Source organism: Emydura macquarii, unplaced genomic scaffold, assembly GCF_026122565.2.
Source record: "Emydura macquarii macquarii isolate MOO-44397 ecotype Brisbane River unplaced genomic scaffold, CSIRO-AGI_Emac_v2 contig_2473, whole genome shotgun sequence".
Classification (NCBI taxonomy): Eukaryota; Metazoa; Chordata; order Testudines; family Chelidae; genus Emydura; species Emydura macquarii.
In genome coordinates, this window is record NW_027132610.1 from 35,512,649 (window position 1) to 35,537,801 (window position 25,153).

A 25,153-nucleotide genomic window follows, 5' to 3' on the forward strand; every position below is an offset into this window, starting at 1 on the left:
TTTTAGCTAAAAGCCCAGTGGTCATGAGTCATGAGTCAAATCAGGCATCTGAATCTGTTACTCTCATGTCCCAGGCCAGAGCACCAAACACTAAGCCAGGACACACGTACACAGCCAGATATGCCCCAACATTCCCATCTGTCATTTGTATGGGGCCTGAGCCTACGCATGTTCTGAGAAGGCCTACAAGATTGGGCACTGCTGGCAAGATAGGGAGGTGAATACCTCCTTTGAGAATCCTGCTTCAGGGCTGGGATTTTCGCTTCAGGAAGGTCTCCCAGTAGCATGTTAGTTGTGGGACAGTATCAGAGCTTATGCTGCTTTATGCATGCCTACCGATGGAAACTTACATGCTGGGGGATTTTGTAAGCACCTAGAGTGTTAGGCAGCTACTAAGCAGTAGATTTGAGAATGTCATTGGTGCCTAGATGTGGGCCATAGGGGTCTACTGCCTCTTTAGGGACCTAAGAACCCATGTGGCTTCCAAACTGGAAGACCAGGATGTAAACAGAAGAAATTATTATCCATTTTTTATCTACAGAAAAAGTGATGACTATGGACTAACTAGAACTATTTGCCAATTGACAGATATATGAATGAGCAGAAAGAACACTACACTATAAAAATCCATATACTTAACCTAAAATATTACACATTACATAAAAGACTGCTAGTATATAGTAACTGATTCAATTATTGTATCATTGTACATTTTACAGTTTTTTCCAGAATCATGATGAGGAGAAGTAAAATTAATGTCTTCACAGGCAGTCTCAAGGACTTGTATATAGAGTTTTAGCCTCAGACAAAAGTATCAACTACATAATATTTGGAAGAATAATTTGATATAGTTGTGCAATCTGCTTGTTTGGGAACTAAAACTTGCCATCTGATTAAACTAAGATAATGCATTTATACAGTCAAATATGCCAAGTACTTAACATATCTGTTCAAGCTAACAACACCCAGCAAAACCACACACGTTCCTACAAGTTTGTATAAACAACATATTTACATAAAGAAAAACAATGCCTTCAGGCACAACTGCTACAGGGATCCCATTTCTGTTGAGAATGTGATGTTTTAGAATTCTTTGGACAGGATCTGCAACATTGTCACTTTGTGCTATGATCCTGTCAGATCTCAAAGCTAAGCTGGGCCTGTATTTAATAGGAAATCTCTAAGAAAACTCAAAGTTATTGCAAGAAGTAGTGCTGGGATTCAGTATGTGACAATCTTTCCTGTGAAGAAGTACTGATTCAATATCACAGAATGTTGTTAAATAGTAGTGGCGTTGCCGGTGATGACGTCAAAAACCAAAGCCCCTGACACTTAGGAGCATTAATGATTGTGAAGGAAAGTTTCCTAAATGTAGAGGTATTAACCCTGATGTCATGGCTAAATTCCAACTCAAATAATTATATTTTACTCACTTAATTCTGAGTGTGGTTCAACTGGGCACAGTACTCTTTGCTACTTTATAGAATTTCTGTTCACAGTTAAAAACTGCTGTATTAGTGCTGGGTAAAATTATCTCTATGTATATCACATATCTACTTGGTTCTTATAAGGCTTAATTAATTAATGTTTATAAAGTTTTTTGAGATTTTTAGAGGAAAGGGGCTGTACAAGTGCAAAGTATTATAGTTTATCATGGTTACTTTCTATAGAGGTCAGCATGCCACTGATTCTTTTCTTTTTTTTAAATAAAGGAATAAAGGAAACGCTGCAGGACTAGGCTTCACAACTTCCGTGACTACACAATATATCCAACTGCTTCGTCCACTTCCCCATTTATGGCTTTATTTTTTGCTGATGAAATTCTCAAATTGTGGTTCAATGTGTGAGAAATCACCCTTAGTGATCTTTCAGTCATTCTGCCAATTTCTTCTCTTTTCTGCCTGCAGTCACCCTGTGTTTCTTTACTAGAACTGTGTAAAGCAATAATCTTGTGCAAGGCTGATTTCCATATCTTCTTGCATAGCTGGATAGCAAGAGCATAATAAATAGAGGTGAAATAAAGAGTCATGCCAAATATATATAAAAGAATTAATTTATTGTGAGACTGATTCTTAACTCAGTGTCTTAACTCGAACCTAGCAAGATATAACTCATATTTTTTTTCAAGACATCAAATACTTCCAAACCATGGACTATGTACAGGTGAATGTCTGAGAGCATAAGGAAAATCTATTTATATACTTATTCTCAGGAAAGTTAACAGAACCAATGGGAAGGCTAATCTTTCTGACTTCTGAAGCAGAAAGATGCCTGCAGGAATACCAGTATAGACATTACTTCAGTGTGAGCATCCTCCTTATAGTAGTTTACCCAAGTATTGCTAGAATGACCTCAGGATTTGAAACTATGAAGAAAGGTAGGAGCAAAAGAAGTTGAAGTTTACTGCTACAGGATCTTTGTATTATTTTTGTCTATAATGCTTTCTGCTGATTCTGCTATAGCTAAAGATGTTGCTAAGGGCTTGTCTATACTGCAGGCTCCACAGCCATTGATGCAGCGGGATTGGCTCTCCGACTTGACACCATTAGTCCACCTCCCTGAAAGAAGTAAGGCTGTGTAGACAGGTGGGTGTCTCCTATCAATGCAGTGTCATGTAGATGCCATGGTACGTTAATGTAAGTACGTCAAAGGGAGATATGCAAATTACGTTATATATGTTATGTATGTTACATTATGTAGCTTGTGTATCTCCCATCGACCACCGGCGGCAGTCTAGACCAACTCTGACATGTACTCTGGCCTATTTGTTCAAGATTTAGAGATGTTGCTGAGAGTAGGTGCAAACTGATGACCTTGATCAAATGATCTGCAACTTTACGTGTCAAATTGAAAACAAGTCTATTGAAGAGGAATCAGTGTGACTGAACTGGTTTATTGAAGCAGATATCAAAGAAAATTTCTTCATAAAAGAAGAAAGAGATATAAAGTAAAGATGGTAGGAGCTCACTATTCTTTAACTGGATGGTAAGGATTTCCTTTGTGAAATGTTAAAAGGATAAAAAACCTATATACAACTGGGCTTTACCTTGTTGGGTGAAAACATGCAGCAAAATTTCCTAAGGATAAATTGTTTTCCCAGCAACCAATGTGATTTCAGCTATTATGAGATAGTGTTATAAAATCTTATATATCCTTGATAAATATAATGTTATATGTGAGAGCATGTGTGGACTCACATGTTATTTTGTGATGAGTGAGAGGTTTTTTTCTTGTTCACTAGTATTCAATTTTCTAATATTAACAGATTATACCTGTTCAACATCATTTTTCACTGCGCTTTATCCTATAGGCAAAACTCCTATTGAGAACAATAGTAAAAGAAAATTTACACCATTGATGCTGGGATTTCTAAAAAATCCTGACTAGCAGATGTTCAGAAATCTACTAGTCATCTGGTTGAATCCAGTGGGACTTTGGTCCACATTTGACTAGAGGAGCCAGCTATTAGTAGCGTCAGCACTGTCAGTCTATTCCATGACTGGGAAATACAGAACAAGATTTATAGAGAGCCCGTGTGGGAATGATAGATACCACATGGTACGCTAGTCAGTCTTAGCCTATCAACAAAATAGTTGTCTTTGCATTCTTACAAGGAGCTCTGCCTCAGCAGCAATAACTAATCCACGAAAGAAAAAAATATCTAATGTGTAAATTCCTTGTATCAATGTAAGTTCCCCATGGATCAAATTAACTGCCATCCCCAACATTTTTCAACAACTTAACTAGCATATTATAATATCTGCGATTATTATTGTAGTTAGTCTGTATTCTGTAATGTGGGTTTTAGTAGTAGTAGTGTTCTTGATTCAATATAAATTTGTTCAGGAAAATATTATCCAGGTCATCTTAGAGAAATATATAAGAAATAAAATTCTATAACTAAATGTTGTTCAAACTTCCTCCTTGTGATTCCCTCTTCCCTGCTAAAAATCTATGTTTTTATAGACTGCATTAAGAAGGCTTTTGAAACCTATGTAAACAGCTTTTGTGCTGGGTGGATAGATAACAGACATAAAGGAAATGAGACTCAGAGCTTGTTATCAACTACAGTAGCTATTTTTCTGTGTTTACATTTGAAGGAAGCATACCCTTTAAAATGGACCATTCCAGGTCATCAGCTTCATTTGAAATAGTGACTGAAGTAGTACTATTCAGAAGTTAACTATAAAACTGAAAAGATACTAGAAATGAAATGGTGTAAAAAAACTACCAGCTGGCCTTACAAGCTGGCATTTTTTGTTCAGAAAGCCACATTTTAATCAAAGTATTGTACTTTAGCTGCTAAATGGCCTATGAGAGTGAATGTTCTAGAACACATTAAAACTCACATGAGTGAAAAGAAACCAATAATATTGTTAATACTCATAGGAACTGAATGAGAAGGGGATTTTAAAATAATTTATACATTTAATTAACTCAACAGTCATTAATAAGTGTATTTCATATTCCTGTGGTGAAGTAATTAACCAAGATCTACCTCATTGTGCAATAATGGCACCAATAGTATATCATTAATTGTGATTAATCTCTACTGAACATTGTCTTGCCAGCAAAATAAAACATACATATATGCTTTAGCTATTCTAAGGTGTAATTAGAATTTCATATAATAGAGTGTATCAAATAAAAGATTATGTTACTAACAAAAAATCAACAGATAATATTTAGTGATTCCAAGTGGAATCTCATTAATTAGACACATTATGTTTCTTGGAAAAACACTAAAAAGACTGAAATTATATTTTCATACAGCAGATATTATAAGGCTTCTAAAAGTAATTGTTTAAGTTTCTATATAAAAAAGCTGTTAGTTGAATTTATATGAGCAGCTACATTTTTACTGGAATGTCTTCAAAAATGAGTTGGGCTTTGCCTTGAAACTACAGCTTGTAGAGAGCCACCAATCTATTTCACTTATTCTTTCATCTTAGCTATTCAGTTCTAACTTTCTGAAAAGTATCCACTAGCATGACAACTCTAACACTATCCAAAACTGGTGGCTCAGTTATGAGGGTCATATCTTATATACACACTTATATACACGCTTATATACAAGAGAGGGTCATCTCTTATATACACGCTTATATATATATATGCTCTTTTTTCCCTCCTCATTCCAAGAAGTGACAGAAAAGGGGAAGCAGAGGTGTTCTGTGGCACACTTGCAAGATTAACTGAACGCTGTTAGCATGGTGACATTGCAGAACTACTTGTTTATCAATAGGATGTACAATTAAGGTGCAGTTATGCCTTTCCCCTCTTAGTTTATACTGTCATCAGTTGTAAAGCAGCTGAGAAAATAATGGCACTTACCAGCATATTTCTCTCCATTTTAGACATTGTATATAATATTTGCAAAACTTGGCTCAATAAAAGCACTATTATAACAAGTGTGCAAAGCACTGTTCAAAGAGATATAAATATCTCATGGTGAACAGGTTGAAGTGTGCTGCATAAGTGTATACTATATATCAGTATAAAACTGAAGTAATGGAACATCGCATATGATATTTCATTTGCAGATTGCATTTTATAGTTTCTGTGACATTCCCTTAATCAGAAAAAAATGTAGAGATGGGAAAAAGCTATGAGATCATATAGCATTCTCCTGTCAATTCTAGATTGTTCTTTACAGAATACTATGGTTTTTGTATTTTATTTATTCTAAATGTCTTGAGAGATCAGATCTTCATTGTCACTCTTTGGTGCCAACTAGCAGAGGTGTAAGCAGAGTCTGAATGGACTCTCCCCTACCGAGCTGGTAATTGAATGAGCATACCTCCCTTGCTTAGGTGCACAGAATGATGGGACTGTTTTGCCCAAGTGATCCCTTTGACTGATGTTGCAGTTACAAATCACCTTGGTGTTAAATGCAGGGGTAATGAAATGTTGTTCCCCTTATTGTATGAGCAAAAGGCAGCAGAACTGTGCTTAGCCTGTTCTGATTAACAGGTCACTATCATCTGAACCGAACTAGCTAAGCAAGGGGCTCGGATGCCAAAGTCCTGTAAAGATTGATTGGGGGCAGGGACAGGTATTCCTGTCTAAGAGCTCCAGTCATGGTTTAACTTCCCTCTCCCACTGTTCAAAGATAGAGCTAATTAAGATTCTATTAGGAGTCTTTTGCTTTGTTGAGTGCTTGCTAGAGCTGAAATCACCTACGGGGAGACAGGGCTCCTGCCCAGCTTCAGACTGTGGTTCACCCTCTAAGAGTTGACAATCACTATGAGCTGAAATCCCTGAGTGCTGAGAATCAGAGAGCTGGGTGTAACCCCAGGAGGCTGACCTGCAGAGGTGATAGTGGAGAAGCAGGTGATATCAGAAGGTGATGGTATACCACAGAGCAGCTTGCAGACCAACTAGCAAGAGTGGAATGGCTTGCAGACCAAGAAGCAGCGAGCAGCGAGGCTGGAATGTAGTGTCTGGACACCAGAGCGAGAAAGGTGCCTTCTTTCTCCCCTCCCTGCAACCAGAGTGGGAGGAGAACTCCATAGCTGCTCCTCTAGACTCTGGGTCTGCCCTGACCAAGGACAACACCTATGAGTGAGGTGCTGTGAAGGGAGGGGCACATTAAAGGAAATTGTTGTTGCTGGACTTAAGAAGCAAAAGGAAACTGCCCCACATACTCTGGGCTGGGTGTTTTGTTCATGGTTTTATGCATGTGAATCCTGTTTGAGGCATTTTCCCAAGTTAATGTCAGGTTACTTTTCCCCTTTTATTAAAAGTCTCTTTTCTACACACAGTCTCTGTGCTTGCAATAGGGAAAGTATTGCCTCTAAAGGCACCCAAAGAGTGCTGTGAAATTGTCTCAGGTTACTGGGTGGGGGCTCAAGCCAGTTTTGTGTTGTATTGTTGAAAGGAACCCCTAGATATTAAACCCAGCCCTTGTTGCTGCCGATTCCGACTGGCAGAAGGGTTACAGAGGGAATAAAGGGTTCATAGGGTTGTACAGGGATTCCCTGGAGATGATGTCTACTGTCTACATAATAATGTGACAAGGGGAGGCATGTGAGGTCTCTACCAACAGCCAGTAATGTATTGGTTATTATGAAATGTATGCATAGATAATATTTAGGTAGGTATAAATCTATACTGGAAATTATGTTCTTAAAGCCTTGAACTTAAAAGCAAGAAGTGAGAGGCCTTGCACAGATTCTGTTCAGGCAAGCAGCAGGAGATGCTTATCTCTCTCTATCTGGTCATGTGTATATTGTGCATGGTGTGTTTCACAAGGTAGGAATATTTGTATACAAAGCCAGATACCAATTAAAAGATTGCAAGGTCAAAGAGGCTGCAGGGGAAAAAAACAATCAGCAGGGGGTGTTCTGTTTATGAAAAAGAATAAGGGATTGTCCTGATACATCTAAGGGTACCAAGAAACTCCCTTCATTCTTCACCGAGGGGACAAGTTGAGAGTATGGCTTGTTTTATGGAAAATGTAGCACAGCCTATCCGGCTGAAAAACACTGGTGAGGAATCCTATCAGACATAACAATAAATAGTTAAATAAGTCTATGTTCTAGGGTGCATATTATTATTTTATTTTACATGTATTTATTTGTTTCCAGTGCTTGTTACCATTTAAATCTGTACCCTTTGTTAAATACACTTCTATTTGTTTTTACTGTAAGCCTATCTAAGTGATGTGTTAAATGGAGTGGTGATCGAGAGGTAAATTAGGTAAGCTGGTATGTACTGCTTCTTTGGAAGTAGCACATCTGTGAATTCCGGTGGCTCAGATGTTGGTCACTCCAGAGGCAATCCCAGAGGGTTTGAGTGAACAGGAGTTTTTAAACTAAGAGTTTGGGAAAAGGAGATAGGTGTGGAGGAGCACATGGTTCAGACAGAGACATCCCTCAGGGGAAGATATATTAAAGGGGATAGTCTATATCCTAGTAAAGATGAGAGGATAGAAGATCATAAAGTACAGATAGGAACTGAAGAGAAACAGTCAAATGAAAAAAAAAAGTCTTATTCAATTTCATCACCTGAAGGCAGACAACTAAATATTGACACATTTTATAAGTTGATGCATACAAATGCTACACGTCTAAATATTAAGATGGATAAACTTTAGTGCCTGGTATTAAATGATTATATTTATATAATAGGCATTAGAAACCTGATGAAATTATTATAATCAATGGGACATAATAATATCAGGATACAGAATATATAGGAATGACAAAAATAGAAAGGAACATAAGCTCTGGCAACTCAAGTGTAAAAGTATAATTAGATAGGCCAAAAAATAATTTGAAGAGCAACTAGCAAAAGACACAAAAACTAACAACAATTCTGTTAAAATACTAGAAGCAGGAAGCCAGCCAAACAATCAGTGGGGCAACTGGATGATCAAATTGCTAAATGGGCACTCAAGGAAGACAAGGCTATTGCACGGAAGTTAAATTAATTCTTTGCAGCCTTCTTCACTAGAGGATGTGAGGGAGGTTCCTACATTTGAGCCATTCTTTTTATGTGACGTATCTGAGGAACTGTCCCAGATTGAGGTGGCAATAGAAGAAGTTTTGGAACAAATGGATCAATTAAACAATAATAAGTCACCAGGACAATATGGTATTCACCCAAGAGTTCTGAAGGAACTTAATTATGTAACCTATCACAGAAATCACCTCTGTACCAGATGATTAGAGGATAGCTAATATAATACCAATTAAAAAAAAAAGTCTCCAGAGGCAATCCTGGCAATTACAGGCTGGTAAACCTAAATTTGCTACCAGGCAAATTAGCTGAAACTATACAAAGAATAGAATTATCAGATTCTAAATTATTTAAAATAGTAAATCCAAAGCTGACTGAAATGAGTTACAAAGGGATCTGACAAAAATGGGTGATTGGACTATATAATGGCAGATGAAAGTCAATGTTGATAAGTGCAAATTAATGCACTTTTGAAAACATAATTCCAACCATTCATACAAAATGATGATACTAAATTAGCTGTTGTAACTCAAGAAAGAGATGTTGGAGTCATTGTGAATAGTTCTCTAAATGTGCAGCAGCAGTCAAAAAAGCAAACAGAATTAAGGAACTGTTAGGCAAGGGAAAGATAATAAGACAGAAAATATGTCACTATATACCATGGTTCGCCCATACCTTGAATACTGCTTGCAATTCTATTTGCCCTATCTCAAAAAAAGATATATTAGAACTGGAAAAGATACAGAGAAGAGCAATAAAACTAATTCAGGGTATGAAACATTTTCCATATGACAAGAGTTTAACAGACTAGAAGCTTCAGTTTAGAAAAGAGACAATTAAAAGGGGATATGAGAGAGGTTTATAAAATCATGAACGGTGGGGAGAAAGTGAATTAGGAAAAGCTACTTATGCCTTTTCATAACGAAGGGGTCATCAATGAAATTCATAAGCAGCAGATTTAAAACAAAAGGACGTACTTCTTCATACAGCACACAGTCAGTCTGTAGAACTCATTGCCATGAGAATGTTGTGAAGGCCAAAAGTATAGATAGATTCAAAAAAGAATTGGATAAGTTCATGGAGGATAGATCCATCAATGGTTATTAACCAAGATGGTCAGGAATGCAATCTCATGTTCCAAGTGTCACAACCTCTGAGTGCCACAAACTGGGATTGGATGATAGAGGATGGGTCAGTTAATAATTGTTCTGTGCTGTTAATTCCCTCTGAAGTTTCTGGCACTGGCCATTGTTGAAGACAGAATACTGGGCTAGATAAACCATTGGTCTGACCCACTATGCTCATTCTTATGTGTGTTGCAATATGTGAATCACTAACCTAAAGTGGGACAACGGAGCTGTGTAGGCTGAGAGGGGACTACTTCTGTTGCCTGTGGACAGGGGAATCAGGGAGCTCACCCTGAGCAGGCACAGAAAAGGCTTCCTCACACTAAGGACAGGTGGATGCAATGTGCCTCTCAATCTTGGATATCTTTGGGAACTGTCATATTCATCACTTGTCTTAGGAGTCTATTTCAAAGATATTAAATCTCAACATTAAGATACATACTGTTCCTGATATCCACTCTACATTTTCTCTTTATTTTGAGCCACTGCTTTTAATTATGCAGCTTTTACAATTATAATTTAACTATAAAATTGCAGTTCAGATAGCATTGTGCCCTTAATGGTGGTGAACCTGATAGTTTATAGCAAAAAACAAGATAATCTATCTCAGTTCCATGTCCTGGCCTGAAGTCTGGTGGGAGCAGTCGAAGATCTATAAGCAGTACAAGGGCAGAACTGAAATGATTTTTGCTGAGTTTTTCAAATAACATGCCCAGGAAATGAGAGGTATGATACTGCAGGATATCTGGAGAGGTTGGTTGCATTGAGTGATAATTTCTTAAGCACTGGCCTGACTACAGCATGCTAGGTTTTGGAGTTAAACGGAGGCATTCTGGGTTAACAAGGAGATTTACAGTCTGTAATAGTTCAGCAGCACATGATTTAGCAGCTGCTATGTCAAAGAAGACTCTCTATGTCTGGAATAGCCTTAAATCCAGAGTATCATGTTCTCTTTTTAGTCATGCTGATTCTTCCTGAAAACTCATTTCTTCCATGAAACCCACAAATGCACACAATCATCCTTCAAGAAAAGAAAAGTTACACTTGTGGTCTTTGTCTTTTTTTTTTAATCATTAAAATATTCATTTTTAAGTAAGCTTAAAAAAATACACATGAAGGAGAATGGCCATGCAAATTAAGCTCATTCTATGTGTGTGTATAAGGGAATGGATGGGGTGGGGTAGGAGAAATAGAGAGAGAGCACACCATAATGATAATAATAAAATATGGTGTTTGGATGCCTAGGTAATAAGCTCCTTAGAAATACTTAAAATAAAGTACATAGTTGCACCAGAATTTTTATTATTTTAAGAGATGCATAATCTCACACATCTAATTCAGAGATGTTTATCTTTAATATTGTAAACTCCTGTTGGCTGGAAATGAGTTTTGAAGGAGCACATAGTCAGTACTTAAGAAATAAAATCATAATTGGAGAAGATTTCCCCTGAAAGGAGATTAGAAATAAAAATAGAAAAAATGCATGCATACTATGATAAATATTTTGGCCTATCAGAGCCTCACCCTGAGTCTAAAGAATATACCAGAACATGGGACTTAGATGTCTAGAAAGCAGATTTGGGAGAATTAAGATTTTTTAAAATTTAATTTAATTTTTGATGTTGTGTATACCTACTACCAGTAATTTGAATGTGTATAACACTTTACATTTGAAGATCTCAAAGTGCTTGTTAGAGAAGTGTGGTGGTGAGACTATTGTAATATGATTACAACTACTTGATAGATAGACAGACAAAGTTGCAGAAGGGATAAGGGAGTTGCCTAAGTCATTGACAAAGGCTGGACCCAGGAGTTCTGTCTTCCAGTGCTCTGCTCTAATCACTGGACAACAATCGTGCCAGAATCCGAAGCAGATATTCAATAAAATATTAAGGGAAAGGTCAAATCAATAACCACTTCATGCAAGACAGACAGCTATTATGCCTGAATGGAAAAGTAGCAGCGCAAGAATGAATCTAGAGATTAAAATGCATTAAAATTAGATAGTATTCATTCTTCTCTATACAGTATGCTATACGAGTTCTAAATCATTCAAAGCAAACATCTATATGAACGATAAGAGATGCATGTTAACAAGCTTCTTTTTCTACCATCCTCCTCTTGTTTGCACTAAACTGATACAATATCCTCCTGATTAGGCACTTTATAACTGATCTTCTCTTACAGTTTAAAAATGTGATATTTATCAAAAGTATTATTGAGCTAGCAACACTTTTCTGAACATTCATTACATAAAAATAGTGGTAAATTATTGTCATTTTCAGGGAATTAAAGCATATCAACTTTATATTCATTCAAACGCATGTTCAACCTTCTGTTTCATCTCAAGAGATATTTTATTCTGAAATATGTCTAAAATTAAAGAAGAGTTAGGTTGTAGTTCTATAACAGTTGAAATAAAAAACAAATCGGATAGATTCAGCCCCAGCAATACGAAGCATAAAAGACAAATGGGCTTAGATTTCACAGTAGCTGTCAAAGACTATACATGTCCATATCTAGAACAACTGATTCATTCCTTCTTACAAACTATTTTCAACCCTCACACTTTAGAGGTCTTTCTAGTCAATTGTTCTTGAGACTACAAGTGTTTTGTTTTGTTTTTTAAAACAAAAATAAAGCAAAACCCTCCTAAATTTTCTAATTATTCACAAAGTAATTTAATGACCTTTAACAAACAATACATGCTGAACTAAGGCCTTGTCTACACTACAAAGTTGTGTCAACAAAAGTCAGCTTTCATCAACAAAACAGTGGAGGTGTACAGCCTGAAATGCTCCTCCCACTGACATAACTTCTCTGCTTCACTGACATAATAAAACCACCTCAACGGGAGGCACAGTGCATTTTGCAACGTAGCTATACCAACACAGAGTCAGTGTAGACCAGTGGTTCTCAACTTATTAACCATTGTGGGCTGCATATGCAGCTCTCTATGTGTTATGTGGACTGCATCCACAAAGTATACATACTACCTGTATGGAACTGATGATGTCACATGGGCTACAGCTGTGTGCTGATTGGGCCACAAGCAGCCCATGGGCCATGGGTTGAGAGCCATTGGTGTAGACAATTGCGCTTACCTATGTCACCTTAATTGGCCTCCAGGAGGTGTTCCACAATGCCCATCTGGACCACTCTGGTGAGCAGTTTGAACTCTGCTACCTGAAGGTAAACAAGTATGCACCCCTTCCCCGTTTAAAGGACTGGGAATTTTTAAAATTCCTCTTTCCAGTTTTCTCAGCATGCACAGTTCACACAGCATCTTCCCAGCTGACCGTACCGGCTTTCTGCAGCAGACGTGCCCCTGTGTGGAGTACACCGGAGCTAATGAATCTACTGGGCCTTTGGGGAGAGGAGGCTGCACAGTTGCAGTTTCGTTCTGGTCGTAGGAACTTTGATAACTATGGGCTGATTGCTAGTGGCATGCAGGAGATGAGGCACAAAAGGGACATGCAGCAGTGCTGTGCTAAGGTAAAGGAATTGAGGCAGGTGTACCAGAAGGCAAGGGAGGCCAACCGTCACTCTGGTGCCATGCCAAAGACATGCCCCTTCTACAAGGAGCTGCATGCCATCCTTGGCAGCAACCCCACCTACACCACCAAGAGCCTGTGGATACTTCAGGAGGACTGGAGGCAGTAGGGAACAGAATCAACCCCGAGGATGAAGTGGTGGATGAAGTGGAGGATGAAGTGGAGCTGGAGGCTGAAACAGAGCACATTACAGGGTCATCCGGTGGCACAGTGAGTCAGGACCTCTTTTTCGACTCCGGAGGGGTCTAGCCAGTCCCAGCACTCTGCCTCTGGTGCACATGATGCAGGAGAGGGGAGCTCTGGTAAGTGCTTACTTTGCTTTGATACTGCACAGTGAGAGGAGATTGAGCTCTCATGTACTTTGTTATATGGTAAAGGAGGAATAAGGGACAGAAATTAACAACAGATCCTATACATCTGCACAGTGGAGGCCCAGCAGAAAAGTTTGTTAATGTACACTGAGATGTCCTGGGAATTCTCCATAGAGATCTGTATGAAACTTTCCTGTAGGTATTCTGGAATCCTCTGTTGAAGGTTCCTTGGAAGAGCTGCCTTGTTTCTTCCCCCGCTGTAGGAAACTTTGCTGCATCACCCAGCAACTATTTCTGCAGGAACCAGAGTGGCACACAGGCGAGTGGTATATGGAGCTGGTATGAAGCCACAAGCATGCAAGAGATGCACCATTGATTTCTGGGTTATCCTTAGGAGTGAGATATCAGGTTTGATTACCCTAGCCTGTGGAAAAGTGTACCAATATTCAGAATAGTCTCCCTAGTTGCTTGTAGCAATTCCCTTCACAACCCACCCAGACCCTGTGTCCCTTCTTACTCATTCCCCCTTTCCCAGCAAACTCACCATATTTGGGACTCACGCCGAGCTGTGTGCTAGCCAGGGGATGGCGAGAAAGAGGTGTGTGTAACTTTTTTGATTTATGGCTGTGAGCGCACTCACAATACAGTCTCTGTTCATTGTTTCTTTGGTTTCTGCAGATGTGCCCTTGAGGACCCACTCCTCCACGCCAGGGGAGTGCCTCTGTCATACAAGGCAGCAATCCAGGAGGAGTAAGGAAGATACGCTGCACAAAGTGCTTCAGTCTACAGATACAGCACAAAGTGAAACAAGAGTGTGGAGGGAGACAATTAATGAAAGACTCAGACTGGATAGCCTGGAAAGGAGATAGGGCCAGGAGCAGATGATAAAGCTTCTAGAGGGCCAGACAGAGATGCTGAAGCTTCTCATTGTGTTGCAGTCAGAGCACAGCCATGCATGACTCTTCCTGCAGCCAATTCAGAACTCCATTCCATGCCCTTCTCAAACTCCCCCACCGCATTCTTTGCATGTTTACAGTCCCTCACAGTATCTGTGCACTCCACGCATAGGGACTGGTTTCACAATGAAAACTGGAGTTACACACAGCTGTGAGAGCCCTAAATGAGAGATTGTTCCTCATTGCCATGTCCCCTGTTTGACCAAAAATGTATGTTTTCTCCTGTTATTGAACTTGAGTCTTTGAAATAAAATGAGTCTTAGTTTGAGTCATACACACGTCAGTCAGTGCTAACATTCAAACACAGTGGCTATAGGCAGGAATATTTGCTCAATACAATTAACACTCAGGAAGCAGACATTACAGGGGTCAGTCAAGGCTGAAATTAAACATTGCCTGGCCAAATGCATCACATAAAGACACATTGCTGGGAATCATTTTCAATATGCTCCTTCAAAGCCTTCCTGATTCGAATAGCCACCCGCTATGCCCCTCTAATTGCTGAGGTATCTAGATGCTCAAAATCAGCAGCCAGCTGATCAACCTCAGCGCTCGACCACATGGGAAACTTTCCCCCCTTCATTTCACAAATATTAAGCAGAGTACAGCAGGCCACAATGATCATCGGAATATTTTCCTCACTGTGGTTGAATCGGCCAAAAAGGCAGTGGAAGCAACCTTTTAATTGGCCAAAGGCACATTCAGTGGTCATTTAGCACCTGCTGAGCCTGTTGTTGAGGTGTTCCTTGCTGCTGTGCTTGCTGCTTCCTGGTGTAAGGCTTCATGAGACATGAGAGCAAGGGATAGGCAGGGTCTCCAAAGATCACTATGAGCATTTCCACATCCGCTACTGTAATATTCTGATCTGGAAATAGAGTCCCAGTGTGTAGCTTTCTATACAGTCCAGTATTCCAAAAGATGTGTGTATCATGCAACTTCCCTGACCACCCCGCAATGATGTGAATGAAATGGCCCCAATGATCCACCAACACCTGCAAGACCATGAAGAAGTATCCCTTATGGGTTGATGTACACCGTCGCAAGATGGTCTGGGGCCAAAATTGGGATATGTGTTCCATCTATCACCCTGCTGCAGTTAGGGAATCCCATTGCCTCAAAACCATCAATTATTTCCTGCACTTACTGAGAGTCACAGTCCTTCATGGCAAGAGATGATTAATGACCCTGCACACTTATATCACCACAACTCCCACGGGTGGACTTTCCAACTCCAAACTGATTTGCGACTGACCGGGTAGCAGTCGGGAGTTGTCAGTTTCCACACAATGATCCCCACGCACTTTTCCATAGTGATCATAGATCTCATTCTGGTGTCCTTGCACCTTAGTGCTGTGGCAATCTCTGCCCACAGTTCCAGGAAAATGGATTTGTGCATCTGAAGTTCTGCAGCCACTGCTCATCCTCCCACATGTGCAGGACCACCCACGTTCATAACACTCATCACCAGACTGGTCAGCAGTTCAGAATCCATGCTGTCAGGCAGAGATGGCAGGTGCACAGTTAGGGTTGAAAATTGGCCTGAAATGAAGTTGGAAGCCCATGAAATTATGGGATAGAAAGAACAGAATCATTGGATGGCAAGCATGGCCCCATGATGCACCCTGATCTGTTCCCAGAGCTCCAATGGCAGAGAGTGACAGAGGGTGGTGAATTGCACAGTGGGGTATCTATACACAATATCTATATCTCTGTCGATGCAAGAGCAATGACTCTGGATGTGCTCCACCATCACAAGGAGTGTTGTGTGGATGTGCACAACCAATGTAATTAAAGTGGATTATGGTCATCGATGTAATTTAAGTTGACTTAACTCTGTAGTGCAGGCATGGCCTAAATCAGCCCTTGCCAGGAGCTGATGTGCACACTGGCTCATGCAACAATGTGTACAGAAGTAAGTACTTTGGTATTTTCCATTCCGAAGTGTGTTACAATATTTTACCATACTGTCAGTCTTTGAGAGGAAGGCGAGAGTAATAAGGGGAACATAATTCATAATTTCAAGTGAAAGGCTGTCTTTCCATAATAAGTCACCTAGGAGTGGTGGTCTGTTGCTAGAGTTTGAACTAAATTGTGCTGGAAACGTTAAAGATATTTGAAGACTGGTATCTTAAGAAAGGAGAATGCCTGCTAACTGTAGTTCCTTAGGACAGGTTTCACTATATGCATATTATGTTAATATAAGGGCAATAAATTCAGAGTTTACATACAAGGTATCCACCAATGTACACTTCTATGAATACCTGACTTAATGAGTGCATCCTCTGCATTTTCAACAAAAATTTGAAATAAAGAAGAGTAAGATGAAGAGTTAGAATTTTCCTTCATGAAATACTTCAAATTATGGAAAATGATGATTATCCATCAAAATAGTTTTATGTATGTGACGACAGAGTGGTTTGTAATTATCACTATGAACAAAATCTTGGAAGCCCTTACACATTTCCTTTCATATAATCTCCAACTGAAGTCAATATAAAGGAAATAGATTTTCAAGTGTGATCTCACCAGCACATTCAGAAAGAGGGCACAAAAGGACCTAAAACCAATCCTGCAAACAAGAAACTTTAGTTAGACAAGCAATCCCAGCAGACTTCAAAAGGTCTATCAGGAATAGTATGACCAATATTTGTCCCAGAATAATTTACAAAATTTGTCTATATGGGTATGAAAAGAAGATTGTAAGGTCCAAAATAAGTAAGATCTGAGGGAAAAGTATAGCATGTGTTCCATATTATAAAATAATTCAAACCACTGACTTTTTAAAGAATCTTGAAATCCCAGAGCATAATAAAATCCTTACGATGTCATGCCAGATAGTATAACTGTAAAATTATTACTGAGAAAAATATACCTTAAAAAGAAAAGGGATTAATAATTGAAAGGTGTTATAGAAAAGACAGAATAATGCCTATAGGAAATTGCTAGGTAAAATCTGAGTACAAAGCAATTGAGAACCTCAGAATTTGAGGTAAAAAGCATACACTTTCCCTGTTTAGTATTTTCAGAATGATACCAAAGACTTTTACGTTTGGCCAGTACAGATAGTAATGGGAGAAAGAACTCTTTTTTTTTAACTTAGGTTGATGCACACTGATAATGCACTTTATATGCTTGCCCATCAAAAAGTAATTTTGTTGATAGTTTTCATGTTTGATCACCAGATTAAGTGAATAGATAAATTTGAAATCATTGTTTCGGTAGATCAACTTTTATCTCTCTCCATTATTAACCTGTCTGATTTTTATAGGAGTGTTCCCTGATTGAGTTATTTTTAAGTTTGTCTTTTCGTGTGTTCACTTCCAGACAGTGATTTACTAAAGACTGAGTTAACCCCAAACTTTGGTTCTAAAAGTTTTATATATCTATGCATTTCAACCACAATTCCTCTGACATTATTACTTTTTTTCCCCTGGAGCTTAGCAGTGTCCTTTGGTATTCTACCTTCTGGAATGAGTGAGACAGGTTAGAACACTTTATGAGAGATCAATACATATTCCGTCTTTTCTGTAACACTATTCAATTTTTTATAGTGATCTCCTTTTACTCAGCAAGGATATTTTGCTCATAATAATTTTACTATATACTATCTGACATGATATATCATATAAATGTTGTTCTGCATTTGGGATTCAAAGACCTCTATTACAAGTCAATGTTTTTCATTCTTCTAAAGCAGGAGTGGCCAACCCGTGGCTCGCGAACCACATACAACTCTATGCTCATACAAATGCGGCTCTCACGAGCCACATGCGGCTCTGTGTTCTATCAAATGTGGCTCCATGCATTGTATGGGGCGCCAAAAAGTTTTTACTTTTAAATGTGAAATTGACAAGCTGCCGCCGAAATTGATGGATCAGCACAAATTTTCAGTGGAGGGTAAGGTAAATGTGGCTCTTTGCGGTATCTATAGCTATTTTTGGGCTCTTCATCTCTGACTGGTTGGCCACCCCTGTTCTAAAGAGACACATGCTACCTCTTATACTCAGACCTATTTATTTCAGTCTTGCATCTCCTTTCCACATAAACCTAGACATTCCTTGTAGACAATAATGAGCGCTAATCCTGCTAGCCTGACTCATACAAGTCAATGGAACTATTTGCAAGTAAGATATATGAAATTTGATCCTACTCATGTTCCTAAATAAGATCCATTCTGCTTTCTTTGATTCCATTGATGTGTCCAATGATACTGAATTTAAATTTTCCTTCAAAGACAATAGCTATTGTTTCTCAATTTTGTACATGTATATGAGCTTTTCATTCAAATCTGAAAAAAAATCTTCATTTTAGATTAAGATTGTGAAAAAATAAGAGTTTTGTACACTATAGAAAGCTATTTATAAAATAACATGAATTTGCTCCTTTTGATTTTGTACAGCTATTTCCATGCTATAGGAATATTGATTTATTGTTTAATTGTGATGCCAGTCTCTTGCTGATAGGGTTTAATGTTATGTTTTTATGAGGAAGAATACAACTGCAGTAGAGATTTCAAAATAAAGTTGGCTATTATACTATCGTAGCCAACTACTACACTATTGTTATATGATGTTCTACATAACCTTAAAATAATTTCATAATATCCTATTCCAATATCCTTTCTTATGTAACAGCTACTGAATTGCTAACTTGCTTAACACATCTACTTCTTCTATGTAATAGTTTCATTTCTGGAGGAAAACAACAGCTGGTATTGTAAAGTACATCCTTGGGAACAAGCAGTGCACCATCCTTTTCACGAGGAAAGTGGAAGAAAGGATCAGTATGACTTCCACACATAAACCTTTGATGGGATAAAAATACATTGATAGCACCAGCATAAAGATGAAAGGTTAAGAGGCACTTTATGAATTCACAGCAATTGTTCAAAACACAAGCTGTTCTCAGATATACATTCACTGATGACACTTCTAGTCTTTTTCACCCTTTCCTGAATGTTCTTTTATGTAATCATAAACACAAAACAAACAAGTCTGTACAGCAAACCAACAGATGCTTAGTTGTACTTTAATTGGGCTTCATGCCATCCTTACACCACCAAATAGTTATTTATAGCCAAGCTCTAAGAATTAGATACATTTGCAGCAGCAAGGAAATCTGCAATAAACCACCATGACAGCTAAGCAGGCACAGGTTACACCTTAAATGTCATATGACAAGAAATCAACACACATTCTGAATTGCCCAGAAGAACACTTGTAACAGGAGAAACTATCAATAAGGAACATGATACATTTTTTGTGGATTTAAATCCTGCAGCTCCTTAATGCACATATATAAACACAAAATCAAAGCCTAACTTCTAATACCTAATTTGGATGAGATTCAAAAGGTCATTTCAAAGCTTTCTTTGATTTCCTACTACCAAATTCATAATTTGCAGAAACACATTTCCAGGGGAGAATGAAATTATGATTCAAATAATTTGTGACTTGTAAACATGTGTCAAGCCTCTATATTCTCTAGCGTTTCTGAAGGCAAAGTTTACAATGCAAATCGATAGCTAACAGTCAGGTACATATAGGTGGTTTATGTTATTCAGTATCAACTTTCATTAATACATGGGCAAACATAGGCATAACTAAAGTAGATAAGGACTTCTCTCCTCAGCTTTTTTACTATCTTTTTCATGTTCTCCTCAATACATTTACACGTCAAAGGTATTTTAATTCCTTTCTTCTCTCATCCTCCTGCATGTTTTTTACACAGTTCATCAAAACCTGCAATATCCTTTAGACATGATCCTGCAGCAACCACTTAGCAAACTACTTTTGGGTTGAAACCACCCAGCTGAGAAATGCTGTTCTAGAAGAAGCATGATCGTTGTCCCAGACATGCAAGAAGAAAAGAAATCTGCTTTGATTAGGCCACAACTTTATTAACTTAATATATCTGGGAAATATCCAGCAATAATTCCTACAGTGCAGGTCATTGTTCCTTTCTCACTCATTTTCACCTATCTGAAGGTCAATTTGCAATCAGTCCTCCACTCCCCCAAATCAGATCCTGACCCACTGCAAGGACCCCAGCAGTCTCCTCTTGTGTGAGTGATAAGGTATAAGGAAAGGGGATTGTCTCCTGGCTGTATCAGACATTAAGAGCCTCAAAGTCCTTGTTACCCAGCTTCTTTGAGGGATGCCTTCCCCTATGTCCACTTCTAATTCTGGTTTATCAGAGAACCAGACCCCCTATGGAACAAGCAACTTCTCTGGATACCTGCAATTGGTTGTCAGAGATCTTCTCTAGGACCCTTGCCTCAAGACCACCCCTCTAACATCCTCCTAACTAAGAGTTACCACCACAAGAGTGCAGGTAGCCTGATCCTGGCTACAAAATGTCATTCCTGATAAGTGAGTGGAGAGGGTTGATTATACCAGCCTGGAGTGTATCAGTGACAACACATACTAAAGTACCTGATGTACACGAAGATCAAATCATAGGCAGGTCCACCCCCCATCTGAATTCCCAAGGCCCTCCAAAATAAGCCCTTAATGTTAACAGTGCTGCTAATCTCTGGACTGACACACAAGCAGCCATCAGCCCAGGGCTCCAAAGGGCCTGTAGAATCAGTTCGGTACTCTTGTTGGCTCCCAGTGCCAAGTTTTGAGATTTGTCCATCTGTAATTGAGACAAAGTGTTGGCTATGCAATTATTAATACCAGGCACATGCTTCACAGTAAAACAGATGATATAAATTAAACACCACAAGACAAAGGCCCTATCTCCTGCATAAGCCACAGAGTGATCCACAAGCGAGGTGAAAACAAGCATACTCCTGCCTCTAATGCCTATGGGGCCCAATCCAGTAGACGTGCTCAGAGCATCCCTACTAGATTGGGCCCCATTCAAAATCTAGTGTCCTGTTGAAACTATTCCACTTTGTGGACCCCGGCCTAGGTGTGCTATATGTTCCATACCATGACTTAGAATACAGTGGTTCCCCTATGCATATTCCGGCACATTCACTTCTCCAACTGGCACTGCTGAAGGTGCAGGACTTACTTGTGACCTAGGGATTCAGTAACAGCTGGGTTTCCACCCCCATATATAGAACAAAAAGATGATATTGTGCAGTGGAGGCTGGGCACTGCCCAGTTGACTGTAAAATTAAAAAAGGCCCCCTTATGTTACAAACAATCATGGCATGGCAGGCATGAAAACAAACATAACTTGTTGAGATTTAAATAGCTGACAGAGTCTATGCTGAAGTTGCTAATTTTTTTTCACTTTACTGTATATTGTACTGTACATTCCAATCTCTTCACAGTTCTAATCAGAATCCTTAGCATAATATCAAACTTGTAACATACTAAAGAAGATTTCCATGCAGATCGTGGGATATGTATAAGAAGATACACTTATTTTCTTTCAAACTATCAACAAATATAAGTTCTAAACCTTCATCAGCAACAGTGCTTTAATATTAAATTTTTTCCAGATTAACTGTAATCTGTTCATAGTCTGTGAACCTGCACTGTATTGATGATGCTTTTATACATAGGGGCAAAATTGTTTTTTTGTGTTTTTCCATGTGTAAGCCAGTGGTCTGAATGAGCTCTCTCCTGGCATTTATTGATAAACTGGGGGGAAAAGACTTCAGGAGAAAACCATATTTGCATAAACATACCGACTTTGCAAAGGTGATCAATAGACATACCTGCTTTGCCAGGCTGATCAATTTTTGCTCTTTTGGATTAAAACTCACTTGTTTTGGCTGCACGGATAATGAAATGTTGTGATCAACACGGCTGTAGAACTGTACTTAATGTGTCCTAATTAAGGAGTCACCCTCCTTTGAAACCTCAAGCATGGAGTAGCAACATAAATCAAAGTGAAAGTCAGAGGAGCTGGGAACAGCTGTTCCAACTGCGCAGTGAGGATTCTGTTTGCTAGATGCTGGTTCTAAATCCTATTTGATCCTCTCACTCCAGTATTTAAAGGCAGAACTGATTAGACTCAGTTGAAATCCTTTGTCCTTTCTCAGTGATCACTATAGCTGAAATCATTGATAAACTGATCTAGAGAGCTGAGGCTTAGGCCTGGTGTGGAGACAGTGTTCCAATGAAAGAAAACAGAGAGGAGGCAGTGACAGTGAGGTTTCCCATTACCCAGTGAAATCAGTAAAAGCTAAAATCACTAAGAACTGAGCTAGGTAGCAGAACTTCAGAATATGGCATTGCAGCAAAAGGCAATATGATGAGAGACACAGCATCAGTATCAAAAGTGGCCCCAATCCAGCAAATCCTATGTCTGTGATTACAGATGCTTGGGCTACATGGTTGTGGTGCTGTACAAAGGGAATGGACCAGACCAGACCAAAGACACAACAGAGTAGCAGTCAAGGTGGCGGTGAGAAGAGACAGTGCTGAGCAGTGGCTGAGGCAAATACCACCACTACCAGATGTGGAGCTGGAGGTGAACCCATGTGAATGCACCTCTGGACTCCAGGACTTTGCTGATTTTGGACAACAAACTGTGAGTGGGGTACATGAGAAGGAAAGGGGGAGTGGCATGTTACAGGGACATTCATCTATTGGACTTTCACTCTGCAGCTGGGAAACTGAAGCAAAGAACAACCAAGATAGTGTAGGGAGTATTTTTTACTGGTCTCCTTACATTTGAGTCATCGTTGCTGTGTTTTATCAAATTAATGGAGTTCCCTCTCTTCTTAATAAAACTTTTCTTTTTGTTATACACATACTCACTGTGTGTGTGTGTGTGAGTGGGAAAGTATTCTCTATTAGAGGCATTTACCTTTTCCAGATTTCTGGGTGGGGTCTCAAACCAGTTTTGTTTTGTAATTTTAAGAAAAACCCTTAAATACTGAAACTGGCTCTTGTTGTTTCCGATAGGGTTACATATGACTTTCAGAATGGCTACATATGACAATGAAACTAGAAGCTGTGCAGCTATTTAAAAAGGTTGGACACTTCAAGGGTTTCATGGAAATTTTTGAAGTGCTAAACAGAATACCAATAGCAGTAATGCATGATTCATTTTATCATACAATCCCATTTCACCTGAAAGTGTGACTTATCAGTACTGAAGGGATAGTCCTATTTCCATTATGTACACTTGTGACAGGAAATGTACATTCCCACATTTTAGATGTGAACTACAGAAGGCATACATTTTATCTTATATTTAAATATTTTCTTTATTAGTTGTAAGTCAATACTTTTCACACTAGAACTAATGACTGATGATATGATCTTCAACCTAAAAATTAGCATGGAAGCTGAGTATACTGGGGGTTTGTTGTTAGTGAGCCTTTAGAAATGCAGAGAAAGCCTATCTCATTATCAGATCTCAATATAAGGCTCTATAACACCATTTTTAGTTAAATGGTTTCCTTGGTTTCAAAATAATTAAATCACTTTGATTGCTTTACCCATTTTGAAGGTACAAAAATAATATTCTTAAAATAATCACCACAAAGACTGGTCCAATTTTCATTGTTTTCTAATTTCTCCACAATTAAATGTTTAATTGAAATGATTCCTGGCAACTATAACCCTTATAATGAGGCAAGGCAGCAAAACTTCAATTAACGTTCTCAATTAATAAGTAATTTTATCTTTAAAAATGAAGTATTGTAAAAATGGTATTAGAAAATTTTTTAGCCCCATACGTGAAAAAGAGAAAATAAAGATTTTTAAGTGGTACCTTTTAAAAGGGAAGGAACCCTTCTTGAGGGTTTTAGGCAAAGAATTCTCAGAGAATATTCAGTGGAATCCCAAACTTCATTCCCCAGACCTTAAGTGATATTTATGGGCATAACTTTAGGTGCACTCCAAGACTAAGTTGTTGGGAATGAGTCATTGCACATCTGTTACAGAGGGAAGACTCCCTTCTCAGAGCCACATTTTGCTTCTAAAAGTCAGTGAAGTTTCTATAGGCCAAAAGCTTTGCAAGTTACTTCTAGTCGGATTAGACCCAAAAAATCTTGGAATAGAAAATTATTTCATTATCTGCCATCGGACAAAATATAATCACAGCTGCAAAGCATAACCTATTTAAAGAATAACCATCATTTCATACCTTTGTTGTTGTCCATTCCGCCAACAGCATACAGTGTTCCAACTGTAGATTTTCTAGGTTTAGTCCTGGGACTTTGCATCAGAGTTCTTCTTTCTGGTAAAAGATGGTATTTCATGGCTTCCAGAATTAGCTTCTGACATTCCAAGTCATCCTTAAAAAGTGCATGATTTTCTAGGTCAGCCAATATCTGTGAATGACACAATCATGAATCAATAACGATATAATATTTCTGGATAGGTAGTACTATGCAAAGGGAAAGCCCCCAGAAAATTAACAACATTGATTACAGAAGTATAGTACCACTAAATGTATCATCATGCTATGACGACATTCTGTCAGGCTTATTCATTTCAAAACCTTTTAAACAAGAAATGGGCAATACTTCGTGGATCATGAAAGCACATTTAGAACAGTTACTTCCCCACACTACATGAGATAGGGGAGATATTTCCTATTCAGAATATTGGGAAATACTCTTGTACACCACAGCATAGTCATTGGATAAATGTTTTTTTTTTTTTAATGGCTCCCACTTTAGGTATAAAACTTTCATATTTAAATGATTTCAAACATACTTATTAGTCAGAGTCCTTTGTTAACTTTCTATAGTATCCCACACTGTGGTTTACAGACATGTACTCTGATTCTTTTCAAATACATTATTTAGTTATTCATTTGGA

The 25,153-nt window shown here is 38.5% G+C and overlaps 1 protein-coding gene across 2 annotated transcripts in view; it reads right to left on the reverse strand.

The window, feature by feature from the left end:
• Nucleotides 1-25,153, reverse strand: part of KLHL1 (kelch like family member 1) — a 420,141-nt gene that overhangs the window by 90,994 nt on the left and 303,994 nt on the right. For both annotated transcript variants that reach the window (XM_067562781.1, XM_067562780.1), the window contains one exon: nt 24,474-24,660. In XM_067562781.1, coding sequence (XP_067418882.1) covers nt 24,474-24,660 — 187 coding nt within the window. The remainder of the gene's footprint in view (nt 1-24,473; nt 24,661-25,153) is intronic.